The 20,246-nt window shown below is 43.4% G+C and overlaps 1 protein-coding gene across 2 annotated transcripts in view; it reads right to left on the minus strand.

Annotated features, from left to right (window-relative positions):
* Positions 1 to 20,246, minus strand: part of LOC139334832 (voltage-gated potassium channel subunit beta-2-like) — a 175,270-nt gene that overhangs the window by 64,695 nt on the left and 90,329 nt on the right. For both annotated transcript variants that reach the window (XM_070968028.1, XM_070968029.1), the window contains exon 5: positions 12,987 to 13,031. In XM_070968028.1, the coding sequence (XP_070824129.1) occupies positions 12,987 to 13,031 (45 nt within the window). The remainder of the gene's footprint in view (positions 1 to 12,986; positions 13,032 to 20,246) is intronic.

Here is a 20,246-nt window from a genome sequence, read left to right on the forward strand (position 1 = left end):
TGATTTGGCACTATACAAATAAATAAAATTGAATTGAATTGAAAATTGAATTGTTATAGTATACCGCTCTCCTGGTCCTTACTCGATTTTATAGCTGAGTTCTTGGAGTTTCTATCAGGTTTAGACCTTAAAGCAGATAAAGTAATTATTATACACCCTCGACCTTGTTCTGACATATGGCATTGAAATCGAAGACTTAATAGTCTCTTCACAGAATCCTCTTTTATCGGACCATCATTTAATAACTTTTGAATTCATATTACCAGACTACCAGCCAGTAGGCAAAAATTCTTATACCAGACTCCTGTCTGGTAGTGCTGTAGCTAAATTTAAGGATATGATCCCATCAGTATTTAATTCAATGCCATGTCTCAATACAACAGAGGATTCCTAACCTAATTGCTAATGTTAGTCCCTCCCAGATTGACTACCTGGTTGATAGTGCTACAGGTTCATTGCGACACTTGACTCTGTTGCTCCCCTAAAAAAGAAGATAATTAAACATGGTATACTCCCCAAACCTGCAAATTAAAGCAAACTTCACAGAAAATAGAAAGGAAATGGCGTTCTACCAATTTGGAAGAATTTCAGTTCACCTGGCAAGACAGTCTTAAAATATACAGGAAAGCCCTCCGCAGTGCCAGGGCAGCCTATTACTCTGCGCGAATAGAGGAAAATAAGAACAATCCCAGGTTTCTCTTCAGCACTGTAGCCAGGCTGACAGAGAGCCATAATTCTGTTGAACCATGTATTCCTTTAACTCTGAACAGTAATGACTTCATAAGTTCTTTAATGATAAAATTCTAACTATTAGAGACAGAATTCATCGGCTTCTGCCGTCAACAGGTAATGTTTTGTCTTCAAACACAGAAACCGTAGAAACTGTTATTCAGTCTGTCGCAGTTTTAGACTGTTTTACTCCTGTTGACCTTCACCAACTAATTTCAATAATTTCATCATCAAAATCATCAACCTGTATTTTAGATCCCATCACGACTAAGCTGCTTAAAGAAGTATTACCTTTAATTGACTCTTCTGTATTCGACACGATCAGTCTGTCTTTATCAACAGGCTACGTACCACAGTCCTTTAAAGTAGCTGTGATAAAACCGCTACTTAAAAAGCCTACTCTTGATCCAGGGGTTTTAGCTAACTATAGACCGATATCCAACCTTCCCTTTCTCTCAAAAACTCTTGAGAAAGCAGTTGCCAATCAGCTGTGCGACTTTCTAAACAATAATAGTTTATTTGAGGATTTCCAGGCAGGATTTAGAGTGCATCATAGCACAGAGACAGCACTGGTCAAAGTTACAAATGACCTTCTAATTTCATCTGATAAAGGATTTGTCTCTGTACTAGTCTTATTGGATCTTAGTGCTGCATTTGACACCACTGACCATGGTATCCTATTGGAGAGATTGGAACACTTCATTGGCATTAAGGGACCTGCGCTAAGCTGGTTTAAATCCTACTTGTCAGATCGCTCTCAGTTTATACACATTCAGGGTTCTGTGCTTGGACCAATTCTATTCACCTTATATATGCTTCCTTTAGGTAAGATTATCAGGAAGCACTAAATTTTCATTGCTATGCAGATGATACCCAGCTATATTTATCAATGAAGCCAGAAGAAACCAGTCAGTTAACTAGACTACAAGCATGTCTTCAGGAAATAAAAACATGGATGACCTGCAATTTTCTGATGCTAAACTCGGACAAAACTGAAGTTATAGTAGTAGGCCCTAAACATCTTAGGAAGTCACTTTCTGATGACATAGCAGTTATGGATGGCATTGCGCTGGCCTCCAGCACCACTGTAAAGAATCTGGGAGTTATCTTTGACCAGGACATGTCCTTTCACTCCCATGTGAAACAAATTTCAAGGTCTGCCTTTTTTCACCTACGTAATATTACAAAAATCAGGCATATTTTGTCTCAAAATGATGCAGAAAAACTAGTCCATGCATTCATAACTTCCAGGCTAGATTATTGCAATTCCTTACTATCAGGCTGCCCAAATTTGTTGCTGAATATTCTCCAGTTGCTCCACAACGCTGCAGCACATGTTCTGACAAAAACCAGGAAGAGAGATCATATTTCTCCAATACTAGCCACTCTGCACTGGCTCCCTGTAAAGTTTAGAATAGAATTTAAAATTTGCCACCTTACTTACAAAGGCATAAATGGCCATGCACTTTCTTATCCTGGCCATTTATGCCTTACTTACGCTCTTATATAAAGAGCTCATAGTACCTTATTACCCCACTCGAACACTGCGTTCCCAGAATGCAGGCCTATTTATGGTTCCTAAAGTCTCCAAAAGCAGAGCAGGAGCCAGAGCATTTAGCTATCAAGCTCCTCTCCTGTGGAAGCATCTTTCAGTCTTTGTCCGGGAGGCAGACACTGTCTCTACATTTAAGAGTAGGCTTAAAGCTTTCCTCTTTGATAAAGCTTATAGTTAGGGCTGGCTCAGGCTTGTCCTGGACCAGCCCCTAGTTATGCTGCTATAGGATTAGACTGTCGGGGGACCTCCAAAGACACACCGGGCTCCTCTGTCTTTCTCTCCCTCTCCATCTGCACACTTTCATGTCCTACCATGGCGTGTTACTAAATTAGCTCCTTCCCCTGAGTCTCTGCTTTGTCGTCTCGCAGGTTCCACAGTGGCTGAATCTGGATTGTGGATTACAGCTGCGTCTCCTGCCTTGGCCCTGCCTAACATCCACTACAGCTGTTACTACTGTTATTACATCCACTATCACTGTTACTGTGACTGCATGTCTGTCTCTCTCTTTCTCTCTCTGTCTCTCTCTCTGTGACTACATTTCTGTCTGTCTCTCTCTGTCTGTCCCACTCTCTCTCTTTTGCTCTCCCTCTCTGACTCAACTGGTCGAGGCAGATGGCCGCCCACCCAGACCCTGGTTCTGCCTGAGGTTTCTGCCTGTTAAAAGTAAAGTGGAAAGTGTCCTGAGACAACTTCTGTTGTGATTTGGCGCTTTACAAATAAAATTGAATTGAACTGAATTGAAATTGAATGTGCCAGGCTGCAGATTAATGATGTAGTCATAAGAGTGATGATGGGGCAGTCAGGTAGCCTTAACTTTACTGAAAACCTCCTACTGTATGAGAGGATTATGCCCCTGTAACCAAGGATATCCCAGGATGACTGGTGTGGTGACTTCAGGATGTGAAACTGGATGGTCTCAAGATGATTACCGGACAACTGGCGAGGTCTGATGAGCAACAGCTCCTCGTAGATACACATTATGGGCTCTATTTTCGATTCTGCCGCCACTGGCACCTATCCATTCATTTCGTGCAGCGCAGGTGGGAGCACAGCGCACTGTATTTTGGTAAACCGAGGCGCACAGAGGTAGGCCAGGATAGGTGTTGCGGCGCAGTAGGGGGAGGTGTCCGCATAATCAGCTGGCGGATTTGGATTTTCATTCCATTTTGGTCCATGCGGCGTAAAAGTGCGCTGAAAGCCCGCCACCCCAGACCTGGTCAACTACGCACACTGCTGGGCAAGTGGATTTTCGTAAACCGGCGGAGTTGTGCGCTCACGTCACCAATACCTCACAGGCAGGTTTCCACAGTGTCTGGCATTTCACTGCGATCAATAATTAGCAACAGCCGCAATTCAATGCAACTATCAGCACATACAGTCAGACCTAAATTTATATATTTTGATCAGTATCTCATCTGACCATATCACAAGCAAGTTTGGCATGCGTAATGGTCACTCAACCTGACCGAATTTACACAGGTGAAACAGGGATGTCTGGTGATCTATGACTCAAATTGCCTGGTGACAAACGTGTATGCCAATTTCCCTGGGTCGGCACATGACTTGTTCATCTTGCCGAATTCTAGCATCCCTACTGTCTTTTGGGAGGACACCCCTCTGGATGGGTGGCTGCTAGGTGTTAATGGTTATCCACTAAAAACGTGGTTGATGACGCCATATATCACACCTTCAACAAGACGGCAGCGTGGTTTTAACGGTGTTTTCAGCAGTGCTCGGTCAGAATAGAATAGAATGCCTTTATTGTCATTATACCCTGTATAATGAAATTCAGAGCAGCTCCTTCAGTGCAAAAGGTGCAATAAATACAATAAATACACAATAATATTAAAAGTAAGAGAAGCAAAATAAAAAGAAGCAAGTTATGTACACAGTACAATATAATGCACAGCATAGCATATTGTATTCTCCAATAGAGAGTATTGCACATTTGTGATAGAGGTAGACCAGGGGATTGATGTCAGTGCATATGTGAGTTCAGAGTGGTGATGGCTTTGGGAAAGAAACTGTTCTTGAGTCTGTTTGTTTTGGACCCGATGCACCTGTAACGTCTTCCTGAGGGCAGCAGGTCAAAGAGGGTGGAGCCAGGGTGGGAACTGTCCTTGATGATATTATTTGCTCTGGTGAGACAGCGGGACGAGTAGATGTCCATCAGGGAGGGGAGAGGGCAGCCGATGATTTTCTGGGCTGTTTTAACGACCCTCTGAAGCCTATTTCTGTCAGCCACCGTGCAGTTGCCGTACCACACTGTGATGCAGTAAGTCAGTAGGCTCTCAACAGACGAGCGGTAGAAAGTCAGCAGCAGGGAGCGGTTCAGGTTGAATTTCTTGAGAACTCTCAGGAGGTGAAGCCGCTGCTGCGCCTTCTTAATGATTGCAGTGGTGGTTTCAGACCAAGAGATGTCAGAGGTGATGAGGACGCCGAGGAACCGGAAGGTGTGGACCCTCTCCACACGCTCGCTGTTGATGTATAGTGGGGCTGGGTCGGTGTTGAGCCTCCTGAAATTGACAATGATCTCCTTGGTTTTTTTGGTGTTCAGAGCCAGGTTGTTTCCTGAACACCAGGCTGCCAACCTCAGGACCTCCTCCCTGTAGGCTGTCTCGTCACCCCCCTTGATGAGCCCGACCACTGTGGTGTCGTCAGCAAACTTGACGATCAGGTTGTTGTTGTCGGCCGGGCTGCAATCGTGGGTGTAGAGACAGTACAGGAGGGGACTCAGCACGCAGCCCTGTGGGGAGCCGGTGCTCAGTGTCCGTGTGGAGGAAAGGTGGGGGCAGAGTCTCACTGTCTGGGGCCGGTTTGTAAGGAAGTCTCTTATCCAGGCGCATGTGAGAGGGGGGGAGGCCGAGCGTGGTGAGTTTGGTGATGAGAATGTCCAGAATTATTGTATTGAAGGCTGAACTGTAATCCACAAAGAGCATACGGACGTAGCTCTGCTGCTGCTCCAGGTGTGACAGCGCTGAGTGGAGGGCTACGGCGATGGCGTCTTCGGTGGATCTGTTTACCCGATATGCAAACTGGTATGGGTCGAAGTGTGAGGGTAGATAGTCCTTGATGTACTGGAGGACCAATCTCTCAAAGCACTTCATGATTACTGGGGTGAGTGCCACAGGGCGGTAGTCATTCAGGCTGGTGGTGGGGGCCTTCTTTGGTACCGGGATGATTGTGGCGGATTTCAGACATGGTGGGATGACTGCCTGGGCCAGGGAGAGATTGAAGATCCTGGTGAAGATGGGGGTGAGCTGAAGGGCACACGTCTTGAGCACCTTACCCGGAACTCCATCTGGGCCAGCAGCCTTCTTGGGGTTCACTTCCAGGAGCACCCGTCTGACCTCATGCTCCCTGACAGTGAGTGTGGAGGTGCAGGGACTGGAAGGGGGGGAGGGCAGGGCGGAGGCTGACGAGTGTTGCTGTGATGTTTCAAAGCGGGCAAAGAAGCAGTTTAGCTCCTCTGCCAGTGCCGCATTCTGGTCCCCTGATGTTGTAGTAGGACAGCCTCTAAAGTTAGTGATGTCATTGATGCCCTGCCACACCGCCCATGTGTTGTTGCTGGACAGGTGGGACTCTATCCTCCTCTTATGGTCCGTCTTGGCTTTTCACCTCTCTTCAGATCCGCTCGAGCAGACCTGTAAAGGAGGTCGTCACCGGACCTGAAGGCAGCATCGCGGGCTTTGAGGAGTGTGCGAACCTGGCTGGTCAGCCAGGGTTTCTGGTTGGGAAAGACACGAATGTTTTTGTCCACAGTCACATTTCCGATACAGAACTTGATATAGTCCAGTACCGTTCCAGTGAATGTTTCCAACTCCTGGTGTTTGAACAGGTCCCAGTCAGTCTCTGTGAAGCAGTCCTGCAGCCTGTAGAGTGCGTTGTCAGGCCAGGTTGTGATGGTCTTTGTGATGGGCCTGGCACTGCGTCTGAGGGGGATGTAGGCTGGGGAGAGCAGGAGGGAAAGATGGTCTGACAGCCCGAGGTGGGGGAGGGGTGTAGCTCTGTATGCGTGCTTGATGTTTGAGTAGACATGATCCAAGGTGCTATCCCCCCTGGTGGCACAGTTGACATGCTGGTAGAATTTCGGGAGTACTGTCTTCAGGTTGGCCTTATTAAAGTCTCCTGCAATTATGTGGACACCATCCGGGTGAGCCCGCTGGTGTGCGTTAATGGTGTCTGACAGGAGGGAGAGCGCTGAGTTTACATTGGCATTAGGTGGAATATACACGGCCGTGATGATCACTACAGTTAGCTCCCTAGGTAGAAAGAAGGGCCAACACCTTACAGACATGTACTCGAGGTCAGGGGAACAGCGTTTGTCTATGACAGTCCCATTGTTGCACCAGTTGTCATGCACGTAAATACAGAGCCCCCCCCCCCCCGCTCTTACCAGAGTCCTTGGTCCTGTCCCAGCGTAGCATCATGCGGCCTGCTAGCTGCATGCTAGCATCGGGTATGTCTGCGTGGAACCAGGTTTCGGTGATAATCAAAACACAGCAGTCCCGAGCATATCAATTCCCCGCGAGTTGTAGTTCCAGGTCGTCCGTTTTATGCACCAATGATCTGGCATTTGAGAGGTACAGGCTCGGTTGAGGTGGCTTGTGAGGTCGTTTCCACATTTGGGGTTCTCAAAATGCATTTTAGATCTCTGGACCAAACAGGTGGTTCATTAACATACAGCCCTCAGAGTGTTGGTGCATTCTTCGTGGCATGTTGCGTTTTACACAACATGGCTGTACGACGTGGATGTCACTATGAACTCACGGAGGACACATTAATGGACCTAAGATGGAGAGAGGCCGAACTGCATGTGCTGTGTCAACTGAGAGAGCAGCAGAGCACACAGGAGAGGAGGGAGCACCTCACCGCTAGACAGTATTGAAAGAAATTTCACGAGGCCGTAGATACGGCCACTGCGAGCCTGGACCTCCCGGACCAGAACGTCAGTCTCTTCCTGGGAGAAGTTTGGGCGTCAGACAGTTTCCTGTGCAGGCTCAGTCATTCTCGAAACTTGTCATGCGCCTGGCCAGCGGCGTTTTTACGGGTGAGGCGAGGAGCTGGTGTGATTGGTGAAGATTGGTCTCGGCTGTGTCAAACCCACTCCACACCTTCTCCCCTCCCTCCTTCCGAGTTGCACCGCTGGGTGGGATGGAGATGAGAAGGGGGAGTAGCTGTGCCGGCAGCACAGTGCATGAAAATACCAAAGTCTGCGCCGCCAAGCCCCATTGGCGAAGCGGACCTGACTTTGCACTGTACCTGTGCCGCGCCGGCGGCGGAATTGAAAATAGAGCCCCAAGTGTCAATGAACATAGTGCGAGCGCCCTCCAGGAGAAGGACTTTGGACTTTTTAGTTGGAACAGGAGGGAGGAGGAAGATGGTGTGGAGGTGTGGCTCACCAGTACCTCCCAAACTACTGGTTAGCCCTGCCTTTGGCTGGGCAGTGGGAGATGACCACAGTACAGGCAGAGGTTGGCCTGGTGGCGCCACTGTCTCTCCTCAGGAATGAGTCTGGTGTAATCAAACTGCACGGCTTCGGGTCCCTCTTGTGGAGGCGTTAGGTTTGTGGAGCAACTATAAGCAACAGGAGCTTCCTGGAACCAGACAGATGGCTGGCAGCTGCACCACGATGTCACTCTGCTGGAGCACGACGATCCACTCTGGTGGCTAGTTCAATCATTCCATCCTATGTTGACAGCAGCTCGTGGGAGACTCATGTCACTGGAGGACTCCTTCAGTCCACTCAAAGCAATTCTGTGGTGAGGTGGGTCTTGCTGTGGGGGTTTAGGACACTGAGTCTTGGAGATTTTAATATTCTATTGTCTGGTTTTATGCATTGTCTTTACTCTTATCTCAATCTTATTTTACATTCATTTTTTTAAATCTGTTTTTAAGTAAAGCACTCTCTTGGTGCATTCTTTCTTGTGAAGCACTTTGAGCTACAATTCCTGTATGAAAGGTGCTATACAAATAAAGGTGATGATGATGATGATTATATTTAGGCTGTATATCGTCATTCAGGCCATTTGCACTGAATTAATTGATTTGGCTGTCAATTACCCATTGAAGCAGCACATCCTTTCAGTGCAGCGACCAACACATACATGATTACTGGAGATATTGCAAAGAAACTAACCGTAGAAGATTAGCATGTCACAGCTTTCTGTGGATTATTAAAGTGTTTGGGACCATTTTTTATGTTTGTTTATTTATTTAGTTTTCATTTTATTTTTTGTTATTGGTGCAAAAACAAAACAATAGTGACTTTACAGGTACAACAATGATAGCATGTGTTTTTGTATGTATGATTGTCTGTATGGAAGAGATCGTTACAGAGGTGAAGGTATGTCTGTTTGTATGTGTGGGTAATGTGTGTAGAATATGATTCCAGTTAAAACATTGCACTCAATGTACTTGCACAGGGGAAAAAAAAAAAAGAGGCTAAGTAAAATTACACTCCCTCCACACAGTATTGCCTCTAAAGAGGGGTGGGACATTGATTATATACTATGATGGTCCCCATGCAGCCCACTAATCTGAGATGGTGGGATTAGAGGTACACCATTTGGCCTGAGCACAAGCACCAGGGGCTCTATTTTCGATTTAGGTCCGCTGCGCCGATGGGGCGTGGCAGCGCAGACTTTGGTATTTTCGTAAGCTGCGCCGCCGGCACATCTCCACCTCCTTCTCATTTCAGTCCCACCCAGCGGCGCAACTCGGAAAGAGGGAGGGGAGAAGGCGTGGAGGGGGTTTGGCACAGCAGCTCCTCGCCCCACCGTTAAGAACACCACTGGCCAGGCGCATGGCAAGTTTTCAGGAGACTGACGTCACTCATGTCTCCTGACATATATACTCAATATAAATATTTTGTTTTTATATTTGCTTTTTATGTATATAGTTCTCTCTATTTTCTTTCTTTTCTAATTTTATTCTAATTCTATTCTTGTAAGGAGCACTGCAACAAAAACAATTTTCCCTCGGGGATAAATAAAGGATTTGTGATTCTGATTCTGATGTCTAAATATGAGGTCCTAGATGGTAAATCCTCCTCCTCTTCCTCATCCTCCTCAACGCAATGATGTACTCCATCTTTGTAGATAACGTTAAGCATTACAATGATAACATTTGTATTTGGGATGAAATGATGTGGGTAATAGCGGACAACGATCATCACTTACGTTTTTGTGTGTCTGTCTCTCTCTGTCTCTTGAGTGCTCTGAGATAGATGCAGTATATGCTCTGTAGGATGCCACGGCTGTTTCTGTTTGGCACAGCGACGTTAACCGATTAGTTCTCATCCCTGTTTCACCTGTGTACATTCGGTCAGGGTGAGTGACCATTACGCGTGCCGAACGCGCTGGGATGTCGTCAGATGAAATACTGATCAAAATATATAAATTTAGGTCTGACTCAGATAGCTGCAGTCATTGAATCGCGGCTGTTGCTAATAATTGATCACAGTGAAATGCCAGACACTGTGGAAACCTGACTGTGAGGTATTGGTGACGTGAGCGCACGACTCCGCCGGTTTACGAAAATCCACTTGCGCCGCCAGTGCACAGAGTTGACCAGGTCTGAGGTGGCGAGCTTTCAGCGCACTTTTACGCCGCCGGTGCAGACCGAAATGGTCGAAAATTCCAATGCGCCGGCTCATAATGCCGACACCTCCCCCCAACTGCGCCGCTAGGTGAAGGGAAAATCACAGAATATGGGCGGCTTTAAAGATTGTCAGGTCTGACTGCAATGAGGGACAGATGGTAAACATTCATCTCTTACGTGGAACTTTGTTGAGGCACAGGTGACCAGATCACCTCTGGTTTTTCTTAATGTTAGGAGCCCTGAGCCTACCAGCCCACCATGTGGCTTGCTGACAGCATCCCCAGGAGATGCATTTCAGCACTGTCATCACTCATTTGAGCACAATATGTGACAGCAGAGAGTTTAGCACATCCAGCCTGGTTTGGCATAGCTTTGCACTCATGGTGGTAAAGTTCATTCTACAGACAGGTAAACTAAAGAGTGGGAGGGAAGTAGAGAGCTCTTTTTCCAGTTTTTAGTGTTTGCAAATGCGGTGACATCTAATTGTCAGGATGTGGAAAGGTCGCTTCAAAATGTACCTGTTTAAGAGGGAACTGGACTGGCGAACTGCAGCATGTAGTCTCTTGAAATTCAGTTTGACATGCATGTGTTCATGAATAGCAGGCTTTGCCATGTTCAGCACAGCACTGTCAGATTCAGAATCAGAATTGGAAAAAGCTTTATTGCTTTATTATACTATTATTATAAGTACGAGTTTACACATATGAAGAATTTGCTTTGGTGAGGTTGATGCATGACACATCTTTAAGTGGGTGCATGCATGTTTGTTGACATAATTTGAAGCCAGGCCATAGCCTTCTCTGCTGCTTTGTGAAACTGTCCAGTCTCTCTCAAAAGGACTGCTGGCCACTGTGCTGGAAACTTCTGACACCCAGAGTCAGAGCCACTGTAAATCACTTCAGCACCATTTTCCCTGTCACCAAATTGGTCTCCTTCGGCATTCACGTGACAAAATATTCTGTCTCTGTCCTGGCCTTCTGTGTCATTCTGTGGCCTCCCTCATGCTTGGAGGCTGTTTTCAGTTTGGATCTGGCCTCAGTGATTCCGGAAGTCTGTGTTTCCGGAAAAAAAAAAAAAAAAATCTGACTTGTGTATATATATATATTTATATTGTTATATTTTTTACTTCTTAATAGCTTTTTTTTAGTAGATGTGTCATGCACCAATTTCACCAAAACAAATTCCTCGTATGTGTAAAATTGTACTTGGCAATAAAATTTTTTCTGATTCTGATTCTGATTCTGATTCCTCTGCCTGCCATATAAACACCAAAAATCCTCAGGTGCTCAGAGCTCTTGGTCGGGGCAGACACCAGTCAGCTAGTCAGGCCACTAGCTGCACATCTAACCGAGCTAAGCACATAATGGCAGCTACTAGCTACAGCCAAAGATAACTATAGTAAAGAGCAGCAGTTACTGGTTACTCTGTTGATATGCTGCCCCCTATTTGCTTGGAGCAACCTTCAACAGGTTGCCAATTTTTACACATTATACCTCGAAGAAAAGGTATAATGGACTGATGTATTCCTTTTGCCCAGCTGGAGACAGACACGTGCTCCCTGCATCCCATCAATGCCACTGATATCAGCTTTGTTTGTGAGGTGCTATGGCATCTGGAAGAGGGAACTGTGGTGGGAAAGAGGTGGAACCACAGCGGGTGCATGTGGGGGCAGAACTGCAGCTGCAGGATGCTGCCAACGAGGATGATGTGCAGCTGTGCCCCAGAAGCTGTTCTTCTTTACCCTCTCTCCTTCCTCAGCCACTTAATGCAGGTGAGCGGTGGTGCTTTGGAGTGGTCCAACCAGCTCATTGAGGGATATGGGGGGATACGTTTCTTCAGTGCTACTACTTGCTTGGTCAGACTGTAACTGCAAAGAGTCTTTTGGAGTCTCTGCTTGTTTTATGTCTGTTGTTTGAATTTGCAACATTGTTTAAATTGATTACACTTTTTACAGGCATGGCAGTACTGACTAAAGGCTGTGCATTTGTCTGAACGGCTGAATGGATACCTCCACAGTTGCAGCTGGCAACACACTGTGCACCATTTCTTTCAGACTTTTTCATCATTGTCTCATGCCTTCAATTTTCCACAAACCTAGAAGGAACTGAATCGGGACAGAATGCTGTGGGGAAACCACTGTCTTTTGCACTTCTGTCATCACATGCATTAGACAGATGGAGATGTCAAGTCAATGTCATGCAGTAGCATTTCTCTGAGAAAGATCTCCAAAATTGTGACTTTTGCTTTCATCGTTAATTCACCAATGATTCAATAGTCTCAACAGGCATCTGATTTTCATGTGCTGAACCTGTGTCTTTCCATGGTAACGTTCAGATAAGGGTCCTCCTTGGACTCTTCGGTGACAAGAATGCATTCTACTTCACTGTGCTTGCTCACTTCTTCCATATACATAAAAACGTGGCCACGTTCATTTGTGTCTGGTCCTGCTAAACTGAGGAGAATACAACATTTGTTGTATTATTCAAACTACCCATGTGTGGTGTTCTCAATCAAAAATTACTGGCTGCGGGAAAATACATGTATGATATAAATAATATGCGGGACTATATTATGTTCAACCAGCTGATGGAAAAATTTTCTATCCACCCCGACACCACACCCAACCCCCCTCCAGTCAATAGCATTTTTGAGGAACATCTCTTTTAGGTTGAATCTATGTTTTTTCTCATTTAGAAAGAAGCTGTTTCTTTCTGAATCAAATCAAATCAGTGAGCTTTGACCAGAAACAGGTGTGGCAGCCATCAAATTGGGTTATAGCACCAATAAATTTCTAGATGGTTTCAAGACAGTATTCTGGATGAACAGATACCAGTCTGTGATAATCCCTCAATGTTTTCCTCTGGTCTTAGCTATAGTCAAAGTTATTAGTAATTAGACCATTAATTCCAAAAAATAGGTGTAGAAATTGTAACAACGACAAGGAAGCAAGTTGGTGAAAAGATTTCATGCAATCCCTTAGTGATAATTTATGCTTATAGGAAACAAATAATTAACACAGGAGGGTTAAACTGAAACTTTAAACATGATACAACTAGATTCAAAGTCGGCAAAAACAAGACACACAGTCTGAAAACTCTACCTCCATCCTCTCTTCTTTATGATATTTCCCAAGACAACTTCAGCCCTGGCGGGGAGGGAGGGAGGGAGAGAGAGAGAGAGAGAGAATAAATGATTTATTTTATTTTTTTCTTTAAATGCAATAAATTTCACAAGCCGTACAAAGTTGCACATGGACCATACAGTAAGGTAAAACATAGTTAATATAGTGAAAGTTCATTTTCTGCGAATACAATTCTAATTTATTGTAATTGTCGGTAACACTTTCTATGAAGGTCTAGTTTATAATGCATTAGGAGCACATGCATAAGACGTTATAATACATTTATAATGCTTCATACATGTCATTATAATGGTGTATAATCATGTATAAGAACTTATACCAAAATTTATAAAGTATTCCAAGTGTGGACATAATGTATTATAAATTAAGCACTTATAATGTTTTATACCTGCATACTCAAGTGACAAGTGTTTGAATGAAGAATCTGAACTCCTGGGTCACAGAACACATTATAACCATCCTTACTCTAGCCAGTAGTAAAGACACACATAGAACTGCTCAACATAGAACAGATACTAAATGCTCAGTTACAACAAGGGTGTAATGCCTTATAAATATCAATAATATGTTATTGGATGACTTTAAGAGCCTTTAGTAAAGTGACAACACTGTATAAAGTTATTAGCAATTGTATGACATTATAACACAATTATAATCACTTAGGAGCAGTATTTTGCTGGTTGTAAGTAAAGTGTAAGTAAAAAATTATACACCATAATGATCTTTAAAGCAACTTTATTTTGCAAAAAAAAATATAAAGAAAATGTGCATGTCATTCTGTACATATCAACTGAAATCTGTTAAAAAAAAAAAGCTTGCATAGCTCACAAATTATAATTTATAACAACAAATTAAAACTTGGAACAGACTAGCTTTTTTGCACATTTAATGTGCAATGGGTAGCAAAGTACCATTCTCTTTCATTTTGCTTATGGTGGCTGTAAGTAAAGTGTAAGTCAACCATAATGATGTTTAAAGCAACTCTTTATTTTGCAGAAACAAAATGGTTTATTGACCTATGGAGAGAATATAGGTTAACAAAAAAACAAGTCTCTTACCAAACCAAAATCAGAAAAAATGCATATTACTTTGTTCATCTTTAAAAAATACTTTTACAGCTCTACAAGTTTTAAATATGAAATAAAACAGGTAGGTAGAGGCACAATATTTTGGTACTCTTATCAGCTGATGTACCACATTTTTCAGCAGTTACGAATTGCATATTTACGAATGTCATGCAGGAGCCGGCCAATGATATGAAATCTATGATTCCTGCCCAGCCAGTATTCCCACTCAATCACTTTTAAATGTTCTTGCAAAAGTTTTGTGGTACGGTTTCTACGGTGCCTCCACACTTCAACCTTGAACGTCTGCCATGCACGTTCCAAATGCTGAGTGTGGGCTCCAGTGTTTGGGTCAACAAAATGCCTTTTATGGCATACTGTGTGATGGTCAAATCCCATATCTCCAAGTGCCTGCTGGTAAGCTCGCCATTCATCAGACACAATCTGTGAGCCTCCTCTCACATGGTGTATTATGGTTGGCAGGAGATCTTCTCTCAAGCGGCCTCTCACCACCTTCAGTATGGGTCTTCTTGATGTTTGCCCAACTTCATGTAAGCCCAAAACCCACTTTTTTGTGCGGCGCCAGGCAGGTCCAAAGCATCCTCTGTTATACTGCAAAACCAAATATTTTCAGATGGAGTAAAAAAGCTTTCTTGGAAGCCAGTTTTCAAACCAGCTCATTACTTTTTAAAAATCATACTGCAAAAACAAACAACAAATGGATAATTTACAAAAGAAATAACTAGTACTCATTACTTACTTTCCTCTTGTGAGAGAATTTGCTTTCATCTAACATCACAAAGCAATGATATCCACCAATCTTTAATTTCCCCTGGTGTCTCAGTTTGTCAATGGCTGTAATGCAGACCTTGAGAGATGGAAGTTCAATATTAGAGCTTGTTCAGTCAGGTAAATTGTTCCAAATGTTATGTTCTTCTCCAATAAAATATATTCTACTGCTTTAAAATAAATCTAGATCACTACTGCAGATCTTTTTGAGCTTCAGTCATATACTAGTCTACTCTGTCACATGTACATGTCAAATGTATGTTGTGATCTCCAATTATGCACTATTCCTGATTTAAGAAATAATGTTGGGTAGCAAACAAGTGGAGACTCAAACAGGGGCAAAATAAATGGTTGGCAACTTGTTTTTCTGACACCACTTGAATGCAGCACACATATAATGTATAGAGACAAAGTTATGACCTCAAAAACCTATGCATTATAGCTTAAAATCCCTTTCATATCATTGATACAACACCTTTCTCAAAGTGGAAGCCGTCTTCGTCAAAGTGCGACTGCTGCTGGCAATGCCATCCTCCATCATATCCATCTGTCTTAGCCTCAGTCTCTGAGAATACCTTTGACAGAAATGGTTGATCGTAGTAAAATTAAAAATTAAACATAAATCATGTACAGGCAATCAGAAATCTATGAATAATTTGGACCTCAGCATTTGTATATGAGTATTAAAATGGGTAATGTTAACAAATAAAACACCAACCGATAGATGAACTCCAAATGGCTTTGGAGAGGCCTGCGAGAGTTGAAGAAGATGGATCCACTTCTGACTGACCTCCTCTTCTGGCGATGGCCTTTTCTGCCACAAGACCTAATGGGTGAGTAAGGAAAATAATGTTAATAATTATTAACTTTTTTTGATCAGTTTGAACCCGTATCCCTCCCTTCACTGGCCAATGTTGTTAAGCATTTGCGACCTACGAACTGTCCCTCAGACAGCATTCCCTCTCGTCTTTTTAAAGAGGTATTCAGTATGGTGGGCTCTGTTGTTCTTTTATTTATTAATTCCTGCCTTAGCGCCAGATGTGTTCCAGCTGCTCTCAAACATGCTGTTGTGCAGCCTCTTATCAAAAAGAAAAATCTGGACCCATCTGTGCTGTCCAACTTCAGGTCAATCTTTAAACTGGCATTTTTGTCCAAAATTTTAGAGAAAGTGGTTTTTATTCAGATCCAATCATTCTTGGTGGCCAATGATATCTATGAGAAGTTTCAGTCTGGCTTTAAACCATGTCATAGCACTGAGACAGCACTGCTGAGAGTTTTTAATGATCTAATGGTAACTGTTGACTCAGGAAAACCTGCTATGTTAGTGCTCCTTGATTTGATGGCTGTTTTTGATACTGTGGATCATGGGATCCTCTTAGCACGACTGGAGCAGTGGGTGGGTATTACAGGCTCTGCTCTCTCATGGTTCCAGTCCTACCTGACTGATCGGAGTTTTTCTGTGCAGCTAGGTGAATTCACCTCATCGTCAGCCCCTCTCTCCACTGGGGTCCCCCAAGGCTCCATCCTCGGGCCAATTCTTTTCTTGCTGTATATGCTACCATTAGGGTCAGTTTTCAAGAATTATAATCTTTCTTTTCATTGTTATGCCGATGATGTCCAGATATACCTGCCTTTAACATCAAAATCTTATGACTCTGTACAGACATTACTTGATTGTTTAAACGATGTTAAATCCTGGATGACCGCAAACTTTTTGAATCTAAATGAAAACAAGACTGAAATCATAATGTTTGGAGGTGGTCCAGCAGACTTTCCAGCTGGCTTTCTGGGCCCCCTTACACCAAACATTCGGTCATCAGTAAAAAATCTTGCTGTAATATTTGATGACAGGCTGAAATTTGATCGCCAGGTTAGTTCGGTCGTGAAAAACAGCTTTTTCCATTTGAGGATCTTATCGAAAGTAAAAGGGTACCTGCCACGTAAAGACTTTGAGACTGTAATCCATGCTTTTATCAACACACGACTGGATTACTGTAACTCTCTGTATTTTGGCCTGGACCACTCTCTCTTGCACCGCCTGCAACTAGTACAAAATGCAGCTGCCCGTCTTCTCACTGGCAAACGCAAGCGTGACCACATATCCCCTGTCCTAGCTTCGCTGCACTGGCTCCCGGTTGCTTTCAGAATTGATTTTAAAATTCTATTGTTTGTTTTTAAAGCTCTCAATGGCCTAGCTCCTGAGTACCTGACTGAGCTCCTCTGTATCCACGCCCCTGCCAGAACTTTGAGATCCTCAAATCAGCTGCTACTGGCCACCCCAAAAATGAGGCTAAAAACTAAAGGTGACCGAGCCTTGGTGGCGGTAGCCCCTAGGCTCTGGAACAACCTGCCCTGGCACATCCGCTCCGTGGGATCAATTGAGGTTTTTAAATCCTCCCTAAAAACACACCTCTTCTCCCTGGCTTTTAATCAAGTCTAAGTGGACTCCTGGCAAAATTTTAATTTTAATTCTATTCTATTCTATTTTATTTTATCCTATTTTACTGCATTGTTTTTATGTTTTTACTATTGTTTTATTTATTGTAATTGCTGCATTGTTTTGGGTCATTTTTTAATTTATCCTTTTAGTCTGTACAGCACTTTGGTCAACCCCGGTTGTTTAAAATGTGCTCTAGAAACAAAGTTTGAGTTGAGTTGAGTTAACTGGTAATAGATTTAACACTGTTAACTGATAATTACAAAATATTACATGTGTGTATGCAGCAGGGTGGGGATTTACCCATACCAGATGTCATTCATTACATATGCAGCCCACCAGTCGCTGAGCAGCGGCTCGCGCGATTCGCAAATAAGCCACAAGAACGCAGAGGCTCCGCTCCGAATAGTACTGTAAGCGCGTCAATTAGCACACAGCAGATCGAACGGGCAGGAAGTCAGACACAGAAAAGAGAGGGAGAATCCGGTTGATTTTCAAAATAAAAGACCCCGTGCAGACTCACGATCATAAAGACAGACAGATAAGAAACTATTTTACTTTGTGGCCTGCTTATCCATGGTACAAGCACAAAGAGCAAGGAAGGAGGACCTGATCAACACAATCTGAGCAAGCAAACATGATCAGGCGGGCAAAACACCCCGCTGGTGACACGTTCTGAAACGCTGGTGTGAATTGCAGTGAAGTGCATAACGGAACAAAACCGTGGCGCAGCCGTGACGCGGCGCAACTGCGCCTGGTATAAATTGGAGGTAACTGTAACCCGGTTCAGCACTCTGGACAGCTGCCAGAGCATGAGCTGGATGTGGGAATTTGATGCATTTGAACCCGCGACATGTAGGTCAGAAAATTTTTGATTAGCCTACCTGTTAATTTAAATTTAAAATTAAACACATAGCGGCAGTGCGCACTGCAGACCAGCATTTGTTTCCATCCAAACTTTGCAAACGTGGTCGGGATTTGTAGAAGACGTATGCTGCTCACTATAAAATGCTGTTATTATAAATAAATACATCTCTGTGCAGAGAGGAAAATATGATAAAGTGATCCGTAAAGTGATCCCGGTCTCCGCTAAGCAGAGGGAGAGAGAAATTACACAGTCTACAGATGTTTAAAAGTCCAAACAAAACATATCAACAAGAAACGATTCTAATCAATTCCATAATTCAAAGTAGATTTTTACTCAACGAAAAAAATGAAGATCAGTTAGGCTTTACGGCAGAGGATGGTGACAGCGTACAGAAACAAAGGTGAAAACAGCCCAGCAAAACGTTGTCACCTGTGTGGGCTGCAGGTGAGCCGGCTCGACTGTGCCTCCTTTCATTCCTTTCTTTTAACCCCCCTTCCCGGTCGGACATGTCTCTAAATTGCACACTGGCGTGCAGTCAAAACTCAAACTTCATGGTGTACGCTATGGGGTGGCCCCACTCTCGGACAGTTTTTAATGAGAGGCAATGCTGCCCCTACATTTGCGCGCACACAACAATGTACAGTTAGCAAGTTGTGCAAAACACCATCATCAGTTGCTGAATAGTCCCGTAAAATACAATGAAAACCGGACATATTTACAAATTCATATCTCCCCTTCCCTCCTCCAAAGCCGTTGACAAGATGTGAAAAGTGGACATGTCTAAGCATAAAATTAATGTAGCAATGGCGTTTCTTACCATACATATCCATCAGCTTTGGAGACAACGTTTAGGTGCATGGGCCTCTTGCAGGTGGAGCAGATCATGCAACGCTTAAGGATTCCTCTTTTTTGCATCCATACAACTATTTTTCTCCGGCTGCGTATCGTGTCCTCTTGTCGTATTAATCGATGAATTTCATCACTCAATAAATTTGCCATGTTGGCATTCTTCACCTGAAGAGCAGGCAGCGATGATCTCCCATGGATCCATGCGATCTCCCGCTTGCGTCCAAAATTGCCTTCTGGGACTGCTGTTCACGCAAGTCAGAACGCTGGGAAAAGTGAAATCCGAGTTGTTAAAAATAAATTGAACGGTTCTACATGTAATTATACATTATAATGATTGCTTAGTTTATCTTACACAATGATTACAGCAATATGTGGAGGTTAATTGCTATTGTATTGACTAAACTAGTTAGCCTGTGTTGGCAGGTAACATTAGCTGAGAGGTTATGCAAGTGAACTGAAATCAAGCAATTGAATTTATTTACAGCATGAACGAAATTTATTGATTGCCTGTAGATTGTCCAAAATGCATCATTAAATGTGCGCTTTGTTCATAATATTGAAGCCTGTAAGTTAGAGCTGAAACTTGTAGTCACATTCAAGCCATTTAATACATTCAAAAATTTTAAAGTTAGATGATGCCTGGTTGAGTCATATCCAGCATAGGCCTAAAAAGGTTCTAGATTGTGTTTCAAACTTGGCATAGCATCCCTGTCATAGCTTTTAGCTAAAATAATTTAATTTAATATTTACAAAAACCTTTTTTTTTTTCTTTTTTGTGATCTTTGCTCCATGTTGTGTGCAGCTCCTACAATGAAGTATGAGCTGGCCATGATCAAACTTCAGCTGGAGGCAGAGAGAGAGCGCGGGAGACTCCGAGAAGAAATCATCAAAATGCTGAAGTCAGATAAAGACTACCTTCAGAACTTACTAGCAAGGCTGAATTAATGAGGGAACTAGTCAAATCTGGGAACAGATCGGTGGAGTCATCATCTAGTTCAGGTGATCAATTATATGCCAGGTTGTGTTGCTCCTGGGTTATTACATGAATTTTCGCACATTTGAATTTTGGCATCCACCATCTTGGATTGTTCTACAATGTTTGTTATAACTAGAAACACAAGAAGAAGAAAAAATATGAATTAATGTTTTAGAACTGTGTGTGTCTTTGATTTATTGCAGCAGAGTCTTCCAAGAGTCAGGTGAAAAGAGTT

Source organism: Chaetodon trifascialis, chromosome 8 (genome assembly GCF_039877785.1).
Source record: "Chaetodon trifascialis isolate fChaTrf1 chromosome 8, fChaTrf1.hap1, whole genome shotgun sequence".
NCBI lineage: Eukaryota > Metazoa > Chordata > Actinopteri > Chaetodontiformes > Chaetodontidae > Chaetodon > Chaetodon trifascialis.